The sequence below is a fragment of the Lipophrys pholis genome, assembly GCF_963383615.2.
Source record: "Lipophrys pholis genome assembly, chromosome: 12".
In the NCBI taxonomy this organism is placed as follows: Eukaryota; Metazoa; Chordata; class Actinopteri; order Blenniiformes; family Blenniidae; genus Lipophrys; species Lipophrys pholis.
The window spans coordinates 1,454,800-1,464,596 of NC_137641.1; the positions used below are offsets into that span (position 1 = coordinate 1,454,800).

Genomic DNA, 9,797 nt, shown 5'->3' on the forward strand with positions numbered 1-9,797 from the left:
GGTAAATTGTCTTCCCAAGTCTGCACAGGTCCGTGTCGATGGATCCTCGATAAAGTGGGCGGAGCGAGGATACATCCGGGTATTCCATGTGTACTCGGTGAGAAACGGACTAAGAATTGGAACAGTACTTGGTCTCCCACTGATGACGTTTCACGAGTACACGAGAACACGAGAGCACAAGTATAGACAAGTATGGGTACTGGAAAACGGCCATGCTCACTCTCACATGGACGCAAACGCCATGTCACTTACACATGCACATCCGGTATTCTTTTCAAAGTACAAGCTCGGTTGGGAGAAAATTGTTTTGAAAATACGTAGTTTTCACTTTTATTTTGAAGTTGTGTAGGTTGAGTATGAAGCTGATTCAGTTGTGATCTCGGGTCGGAGCGTGGGAGCGCTCGCACCCCGTCTCGGAGAAACCGGAGTGCAAAAAATAAAAAGATCCCGGTACCAGCCGGGCCCAGTACAGTATCGTTTTAAAGGCGTCAGTACCGCGATACCAATACAGTACCGGTATACAAAACAACCCTAGTATATATATTTTTTTAACAAAGTTTTTAATGTATTGACATGTTTGTATGTTCTTTTTATGTTTTATGTACTTTAATGTACTGCCGCTTGTCTTCGCCAGGACACTCTTGAAAAATAATTTTTTTAATCTCAGAGAGGATTTTCTGCAACAAAAAAAAAATGTAAATAATTTTTTATTTCTTGTTTTTAAACTCGACACCAAACAACATCATGGTCTCTATAGTAATGGCGGAATGTTGAGGAGGAGCAGCCAATCAGAGTGCAGCAGGCTGGTCTCCATGGTAACAGCTGAATGTTTGAGGAGGAGCAGCCGACTGAAACAACACAACCGACAGTGAGTGTGTCTTCATTTTGTGTGTGTGTGTGTGTGTGTGTGTGTGTGTGTGTGTGTGTGTGTGTGTGTGTGTGTGTGTGTGTGTGTGTGTGTGTGTGTGTAATCTGTTTAATGTGTGTAGTTGTGTAGCATGGCGGGCACTGCCAGACACGACCGGGAGATGATGATGGAAGCAAAGCGTCGACTAAAGGAGAGTCTGGATCCTGTAGAGAGACTCAGGTTACAGTGTCTCACCAGAGGATCAGCTGGGATCAAAGGACTGGGCAGGTGAGGGGAGGGGGGGTGGGGGGAGAGGGGGAGCAAGAAAGAGGGGTAGAGAGGAGTAGAGAGAGGTAGAGAGAGGTAGAGAGAGAGAAGTAGAGAGAAGTAGAGAGAGGTAGAGAGAGGTAGAGAGAGAGAAGTAGAGAGAAGTAGAGAGAGGTAGAGAGAGAAAAGTAGAGAGAGGTAGCGAGAGAGAAGTAGAGAGAGGTAGAGAGAGAGAAGTAGAGAGAAGTAGAGAGAGGTAGAGAGAGAAAAGTAGAGAGAGGTAGCGAGAGAGAAGTAGAGAGAAGTAGAGAGAGGTAGAGAGAGAAAAGTAGAGAGAGGTAGAGAGAGAGAAGTAGAGAGAGGTAGAGAGAGAGAAGTAGAGAGAGGTAGAGAGAGGTAGCGAGAGAGAAGTAGAGAGAGAGAAGTAGAGAGAGGTAGAGAGAGAGGTAGAGAGAGAAAAGTAGAGAGAGGTAGAGAGAGGTAGAGAGAGAGAAGTAGAGAGAGGTAGAGAGAGAGAAGTAGAGAGAGGTAGAGAGAGAAAAGTAGAGAGAGGTAGAGAGGTAGCGAGAGAGAAGTAGAGAGAGGTAGCGAGAGAGAAGTAGAGAGAGGTAGAGAGAGAAAAGTAGAGAGAGGTAGAGAGGTAGAGAGAGAGAAGTAGAGAGAGGTAGAGAGGTAGCGAGAGAGAAGTAGAGAGAGGTAGCGAGAGAGAAGTAGAGAGAGGTAGAGAGAGAAAAGTAGAGAGAGGTAGCGAGAGAGAAGTAGAGAGGTAGAGAGAGAAAAGTAGAGAGAGGTAGCGAGAGAGAAGTAGAGAGGTAGAGAGAGAGAGCAGTAGAGAGAGGAAGTGAGAGAGAAGTAGAGAGAGGTAGAGAGAGAAGTAGAGAGAGGTAGAGAGGTAGCGAGAGAGAAGTAGAGAGAGGTAGCGAGAGAGAAGTAGAGAGGTAGAGAGAGAAAAGTAGAGAGAGGTAGCGAGAGAGAAGTAGAGAGGTAGAGAGAGAGAGCAGTAGAGAGAGGAAGTGAGAGAGAAGTAGAGAGAGGTAGAGAGAGAAGTAGAGAGAGGTAGAGAGAGAGAAGTAGAGAGAGGTAGAGAGAGGTAGAGAGAGGTAGAGAGAGAGAGGTAGAGAGAGAGGAGTAGAGAGAAGTAGAGAGAGGTAGAGAGAGAAGTAGAGAGAGGTAGAGAGAGGTAGAGAGAGAGAAGTAGAGAGAGGTAGAGAGAGAGGGGGGTAGAGAGAGGTAGAGAGAGAGGAGTAGAGAGAAGTAGCGAGAGAGAAGTAGAGAGAGGTAGAGAGAGAGAAGTAGAGAGAGGTAGAGAGAGAAAAGTAGAGAGAGGTAGCGAGAGAGAAGTAGAGAGAGGTAGAGAGAGAGAAGTAGAGAGAAGTAGAGAGAGGTAGAGAGAGGTAGAGAGAGAGAAGTAGAGAGAGGTAGAGAGAGAGGAGTAGAGAGAAGTAGAGAGAGGTAGAGAGAGAAGTAGAGAGAGGTAGAGAGAGGTAGAGAGAGAGAAGTAGAGAGAGGTAGAGAGAGAGGGGGGTAGAGAGAGGTAGAGAGAGAGGAGTAGAGAGAAGTAGCGAGAGAGAAGTAGAGAGAGGTAGAGAGAGAGAAGTAGAGAGAGGTAGAGAGAGAAAAGTAGAGAGAGGTAGAGAGAGAGAGAAGTAGAGAGAGGTAGAGAGGCAGCGAGAGAGAAGTAGAGAGAGGTAGAGAGAGAGAAGTAGAGAGAGGTAGAGAGAGGTAGCGAGAGATAAGTAGAGAGAGGTAGAGAGAGGTAGGGAGAGGTAGCGAGAGAAAAGTAGAGAGAGGTAGCGAGAGAGAAGTAGAGAGAGGTAGAGAGAGAGCAGTAGAGAGAGGAAGTGAGAGAGAAGTAGAGAGAGGTAGAGAGAGGTAGAGAGAGAGAGCAGTAGAGAGAGGAAGTGAGAGAGAAGTAGAGAGAGGTAGAGAGAGAAGTAGAGAGAGGTAGCGAGAGAGAAGTAGAGAGAGGTAGAGAGAGGTAGGGAGAGAGAAGTGGAGAGAGGTAGCGAGAGAGAAGTAGAGAGAGGTAGAGAGAGGTAGGGAGAGAGAAGTGGAGAGAGGTAGAGAGAGGTAGAGAGAGAGAAGTAGAGAGAGGTAGCGAGAGAGAAGTAGAGAGAGGTAGAGAGAGGTAGGGAGAGAGAAGTGGAGAGAGGTAGAGAGAGGTAGAGAGAGGTAGAGAGAGAGAAGTAGAGAGAGGTAGCGAGAAGTAGAGAGAGAAGTAGAGAGAGGTAGAGCGGTAAAGAGAGGTAGAGAGAGAGAAGTAGAGAGAGGTAGAGAGAGAGAGTTAGAGAGAGAGAGAAGTAGAGAGAGAAGTAGAGAGAGGTAGCGAGAGAGAAGTAGAGAGAGGTAGAGAGGTAAAGAGAGGTAGAGAGAGAAGTAGAGAGAGGTAGAGAGGTAAAGAGAGGTAGAGAGAGAGAAGTAGAGAGAGGTATAGAGAGAGGTGGAGAGAGGTAGAGAGAGAGAAGTAGAGAGAGGTAGCGAGAGAGAAGTAGAGAGAGAGGTAGAGAAAGAGAAGTAGAGAGAGGTAGCGAGAGAGAAGTAGAGAGAGGTAGCGAGAGAGAAGTAGAGAGAGGTAGCGAGAGAGAGGTAGAGAAAGAGAGGTAGAGAGAGGTAGCGCGAGAGAAGTAGAGAGAGGTAGAGAGGTAAAGAGAGGTAGAGAGAGAGAAGTAGAGAGAGGTAGAGAGGTAAAGAGAGGTAGAGAGAGAGAAGTAGAGAGAGGTATAGAGAGAGGTAGAGAGAGGTGGAGAGAGGTAGAGAGAGAGAAGTAGAGAGAGGTAGCGAGAGAGAAGTAGAGAGAGGTAGCGAGAGAGAGGTAGCGAGAGAGAGGTAGAGAGAGAGAAGTAGAGAGAGGTAGCGAGAGAGAAGTAGAGAGAGGTAGAGAGAGAGAGAAGTAGAGAGAGGTAGCGAGAGAGAAGTAGAGAGGTAGAGAGAGAAAGTAGAGAGAGGTAGCGAGAGAGAAGTAGAGAGAGAGAGAAGTAGAGAGAGGTAGCGAGAGAGAAGTAGAGAGGTAGAGAGAGGTAGAGAGAGAAAGTAGAGAGGTAGAGAGAGGTAGAGAGAGAAAGTAGAGAGAAGTAGAGAGGTAGAGAGAGAGAAGTAGAGAGAGGTAGCTAGAGAGAAGTAGAGAGGTAGAGAGAGAAAGTAGAGAGAGGTAGCTAGAGAGAAGTAGAGAGGTAGAGAGAGAGAACTAGAGAGAGGTAGAGAGAGAGAAGTAGAGAGAGGTAGAGAGAGAGAAGTAGAGAGAGGTAGAGAGAGAGAAGTAGAGAGAGGTAGAGAGAGAGAGAAGTAGAGAGAGGTAGAGAGAGGTAGAGAGAGAGAAGTAGAGAGAGGTAGAGAGAGAGGAGTAGAGAGAAGTAGAGAGAGGTAGAGAGAGAAGTAGAGAGAGGTAGAGAGAGGTAGAGAGAGGTAGAGAGAGAGAGGGGTAGAGAGAGGTAGAGAGAGAGGAGTAGAGAGAAGTAGCGAGAGAGAAGTAGAGAGAGGTAGAGAGAGAGAAGTTGAGAGAGGTAGAGAGAGAAAAGTAGAGAGAGGTAGCGAGAGAGAAGTAGAGAGAGGTAGAGAGAGAGAGAAGTAGAGAGAGGTAGAGAGAGGTAGAGAGAGAGGTAGCGAGAGAGAAGTAGAGAGAGGTAGCGAGAGAGAAGTAGAGAGAGGTAGCGAGAGAGAAGTAGAGAGAGGTAGAGAGAGAGGTAGAGAGAGAGAAGTAGAGAGAGGTAGAGAGAGAGGAGTAGAGAGAAGTAGAGAGAGGTAGAGAGAGAGGTAGAGAGAGCGGGGTAGAGAGAGGTAGAGAGAGAGAAGTAGAGAGAGGTAGAGAGAGGTAGAGAGAGAGAGGTAGAGAGAGAAAGGTAGAGAGAGAGGAGTAGAGAGAGGTAGTGAGAGGAGTAGAGAGAGGTAGAGAGAAGTAGAGAGAGAAGTAGAGAGAGGTAGAGAGTAAGGTAGAGAGAGAGGAGTAGAGAGAAGTAGAGAGAAGTAGAGAGAGGTAGAGCGAGAGAGGGGTAGAGAGAGAGAGGAGTAGAGAGAAGTAGAGAGAGGGAGCGATAGAGAGGGGTAGAGAGAGAGGTAGAGCGAGAGAGGGGTAGAGAGAGGTAGAGAGAGAGAGGAGTAGAGAGAAGTAGATAGAGGGAGCGATAGAGAGGGGTAGAGAGAGAGGTAGAGAGAGGGAGCAATAGAGAGGGGTAGAGAGGAGTAGAGGGTGGTAGAGAGAGAGAAGTAGAGAGAAGTAGAGAGAAGTAGAGAGAGGTAGAGAGAGAGGGGGAGAGAGAGGTAGAGAGAGGTAGAGAGAGAGAAGTAGAGAGAGGTAGAGAGAGAGGGGGAGAGAGAGGTAGAGAGAGAGAAGTAGAGAGAGGTAGAGAGAGGTAGAGAGAGGTAGAGAGAGAGAAGTAGAGAGAGGTAGAGAGAGGTAGAGAGAGAGAAGTAGAGAGAGGTAGAGAGAGGTAGGGAGAGAGAAGTAGAGAGAAGAGTAGAGAGAGGTAGAGAGAGAGGGGGAGAGAGAGAAGTAGAGAGAGGTAGAGAGGGGGAGAGGTAGAGAGACATAGAGAGAGTGAGGTAGATCCTTCAGGATCCTGGATGATCTAATCCGAGTTTATCTGGTCCAGGACCTTCAGGATTCTGGATGATAACAAGGACCGGTCCCTGGACTTCACTGAGTTCCTCAGAGGTCTGAATGACTTCGGTCTGCTGGTGGAAAAGAACGAGGCTCAGACGCTGTTCCAGACCTTCGACCGCAACGGGAACGGAACCATCGACTTCGATGAGTTCCTCGTCACTCTCAGGGTAAAGTTCTAGCCCCCCCACAGCCCCCCCCCCCCCCCCCCCCCCCCCCCCTCCAAACCCCACCCTCCATGGTCACAGGTTCAATCCCAGCTAAGTATAGGTGCACCTGGGTGGAGTTGACGGAGGTGAGGAGGTGAGGAGGTGCCAGCTATGCTCCTCATGTTGTCAGTCAGGACATTTGTTCAGAACTTTGCGGTGCCGCACGGTCCCCTGGACGTTAGCGCCTCATCGTGTTGTTGCTCTGCAGCCGCCGATGTCCAAGGCTCGGAAGGAGGTGGTGATGGAGGCGTTCCACAAGCTGGACAGAAGTGGCGATGGCGTCATCACAGTGGAGGACCTGCAGGGGGTTTACAATGCCAAGTTCCACCCCAAGTACCAGAACGGAGAGTGGACCGAGGACCAGGTCTTCAGGACCTTCCTGGACAACTTCGACTCCCCGTATGACAAGGATGGGAAGGTAACAGACCGGACAGGAAGTAACGGGTCCGAGGACAGGAAGTAACGTGGGAGGAAATAATGGGTCAGCGCACAGGATCTGACAGCTCAGAGAACAGAATATAATGGACCAGACTGGAAGTAACAGGTCCGAGGACAGGAAATAATGGGTCAGAAGACAGGAAGTAACTGTACAGGAAGTAACAGGTCAGAGGACAGGAAGGAACAGGTCCGAGGACAGGAAATAATGGGTCAAAAGACAGGAAGTAACTGTACAGGAAGTAACAGGTCAGAGGACAGGAAGGAACAGGTCTGAGGACAGGAAGGAACAGGTCCGAGGACAGGAAATAATGGGTCAGAAGACAGGAAGTAACTGTACAGGAAGTAACAGGTCAGAGGACAGGAAGTAATGGCAGGACAGGAAATAACATAAGAAAACAGGAAGCAATGGGTGCGAGGACAGGAAGTAATGGACTGGACAAGAAGTAATGGACTGGACAGGAAGTAATGGACTGGACAAGAAGTAATGGACTGGACAGGAAGTAATGGACTGGACAAGAAGTAATGGACTGGACAGGAAGTAATGGGTCTGGGGACAGGAAGTATCGGGTAAGAGGACAGGAAGTAACAGACTGGACAGAAAGTAACAGGTCCAAGGATAGGAAGTAAATTGCTGGACAGGAAGTAACAGACTGGACAGGAAGTAATGAGTCCAGGGTCCGGAAGGAACGGATCTGAGGACAGGAAGTAATGGGTCTGAGGACAGGAAGGAACGGATCCAAGGGAAGGAATTAATGGGTTAGGGGACAGGTTGGGGCCATTGGAGCTGGGTAATAGTGGGTGGGTGGATCGGGTAAAGGTGGGTGGAGGATGGTGGAGTCGGCAGTGCTGATGGAGCTTTGATCCTCTGAAGGTGACGCAGGATGAGTTCATGAACTACTACTCCGGAGTCTCCGCCTCGATCGACACCGACGTTTATTTTATCGTGATGATGAGAAATGCCTGGAAGCTCTGAGAGCGGTAAAACACCCTGCTGGGGACACTGGGGGGCAGAACGGTGGTGGAGGGGCAGAACGGTGGTGGGGGGGCAGAACATAGCCAGAACGGTGGTGGAGGGGCAGAACGGTGGTGGAGGGGCAGAACGGTGGTGGAGGGGCAGAACGGTGGTGGAGGGGCAGAACGTAGACAGAACGGTGGTGGAGGGGCAGAACGGTGGTGGAGGGGCAGAACGGTGGTGGAGGGGCAGAACGTAGACAGAACGGTGGTGGAGGGGCAGAACGGTGGTGGAGGGGGTGTATATATACACACACACACACCCTGGTAAGTCATGTGACCTCTGACCTGCAGGTGACCCAGGAGGAGTTCATCAACTATTACTGTGGAGTCTCTGCCTCCATCGACAGCGATGTCTTCTTCATCCTCATGATGAAGAACTCCTGGAAGCTGTGAGGAGAAGAGTGACCAGGAGTGACTGGAAGTGACAGGGAGTGACTAGGAGTGAGAGCTCTTCCTCAAATAAAGGATCTGTGTCTGCACTCTTCTGTTTGTCACACTGAACACTACACACTGAACACTACACTCTGTACACTACACACTGAACACTACACACTGAACACTACACACTGAACACTACACTCTGTACACTACACACTGAACACTACACACTGAACACTACACTCTGTACACTACACACTGAACACTACACACTGAACACTACACTCTGTACACTACACTCTGTACACTACACACTGAACACTACACTCTGTACACTACACACTGAACACTACACTCTGTAAACTACACTGTACACTACACACTGTACACTACACTCTGTACACTACACTCTGAACACTACACACTGAACACTACACACTGAACACTACACTGTACACTACACTCTGTACACTACACACTGAACACTACACTGTACACTACACTCTGAACACTACACTCTGTACACTACACACTGAACACTACACTCTGAACACTACACTCTGTACACTACACACTGAACACTACACACTGTACACTACACACTGTACACTACACTCTGTACACTACACTCTGAACACTACACACTGTACACTACACTCTGTACACTACACACTGAACACTACACTGTACACTACATTCTGAACACTACACACTGAACACTACACTGTACACTACACTCTGTACACTACACACTGAACACTACACTCTGAACACTACACTCTGTACACTACACACTGAACACTACACTCTGAACACTACACTCTGTACACTACACACTGAACACTACACACTGAACACTACACTGTACACTACACTCTGAACACTACACTGTACACTACACTCTGTAAACTACACTCTGTACACTACACTCTGTACACTACACACTGAACACTACACTCTGAACACTACACACTGAACACTACACTGTACACTACACTCTGAACACTACACTCTGAACACTACACTCTGAACACTACACACTGAACACTACACTGTACACTACACTCTGAACACTACACTGTACACTACACTCTGAACACTACACACTGAACACTACACTCTGTACACTACACACTGAACACTACACTGTACACTACACACTGAACACTACACTCTGTACACTACACACTGAACACTACACTGTACACTACACTCTGAACACTACACACTGAACACTACACTCTGTACACTACACACTGAACACTACACACTGAACACTACACTCAGAACGAGGAACTACTTGCAGCGTCCTCGGAAGTGCGGAAATGCAAATTTAGGAGGGCGCATCGGCGTTAAAGGAGAATTGGAACACAAGTACTTGAAGACGCGGTGGCTGTCATGGCTGGATGAAGGACCCTGAAGCTGAGGAGGAGGAGGAGGAGGAGGTGGAGGAGGAGGAGGAGGAGGAGGAGGAGGAGGAGGAGCAGGAGGAGGAGGAGCAGGAGGTGGAGGAGGAGGAGGAGGAGGAACCTGTTTCCTCTCTGCTTCAGCAGGAAGGTGATTTGTACCTGATATTTTATATGAAAATCTAAACTTTAGAACTTTATTGTAAAATAGTACCTTTTCTGTCACATACAGGCTGTGTATATTACAGTGTATTGTACCGTGTATAGTACAATGTACATCACCGTGTATAGTGCAATGTACAGCACTGTGTTTAGTACCATGTACAGTACAGTGTATAGTACAGTGTTACTATTACTTCTACCTCCTATGAGCCTTTATTTTACTCTTCATCTCCTTGAACAATGAAAGCAGCTGATCAGAAATGTTCTACTAATACAAACTAGTATTTTACTGTTTTACTGAAGATCCCTGATGTTTATTAAATGAAGTAACCAGCTTTTCACATTCCTGCTGCTTGTTGTCATTAATATGTACTCTATTACATTTGTCTAATATACATCCTTAAGTACTGATCATTAACTGTAATCAGTTCTCCTTAGAGTAAATACATAAATACACACATGGCTTATACTGTGAGAGTAAA

The 9,797-nt window shown here is 47.7% G+C and overlaps 1 protein-coding gene across 4 annotated transcripts; it reads left to right on the forward strand.

The window, feature by feature from the left end:
- The first annotated feature begins 218 nt into the window (after positions 1-218).
- capslb (calcyphosine-like b) lies at positions 219-7,851 on the forward strand. 4 transcript variants are annotated; one of them, XM_080477595.1, is made up of 7 exons: positions 376-516; positions 758-868; positions 990-1,135; positions 5,701-5,878; positions 6,126-6,335; positions 7,227-7,333; positions 7,661-7,851. In XM_080477595.1, the coding sequence occupies exons 2-6, from the start codon at positions 827-829 to the stop codon at positions 7,326-7,328; spliced, it is 678 nt and encodes a 225-aa protein (XP_080333721.1). In that variant the 5' UTR covers positions 376-516; positions 758-826; the 3' UTR covers positions 7,329-7,333; positions 7,661-7,851. The 4 variants fall into 4 exon arrangements, with proteins under 4 accessions (XP_080333720.1, XP_080333722.1, XP_080333721.1 ...); XM_080477594.1 differs by having other exon boundaries at positions 219-868; XM_080477596.1 differs by lacking the exon at positions 7,227-7,333 and having other exon boundaries at positions 365-516.
- The last annotated feature ends 1,946 nt before the right edge of the window (positions 7,852-9,797 follow it).

What these genes read in the sequence shown, in the direction of transcription:
- capslb (XM_080477594.1), top strand. Translation starts at nt 827, where the DNA reads ATGTTTGAGGAGGAGCAGCCGACTGAAACAACACAACCGACA. An exon ending in CTGAAACAACACAACCGACA is followed by an intron (nt 869 to 989) that starts GTGAGTGTGTCT and finishes TAATGTGTGTAG; the next exon opens with TTGTGTAGCATGGCGGGCAC. An exon ending in CGTATGACAAGGATGGGAAG is followed by an intron (nt 6,336 to 7,226) that starts GTAACAGACCGG and finishes GATCCTCTGAAG; the next exon opens with GTGACGCAGGATGAGTTCAT.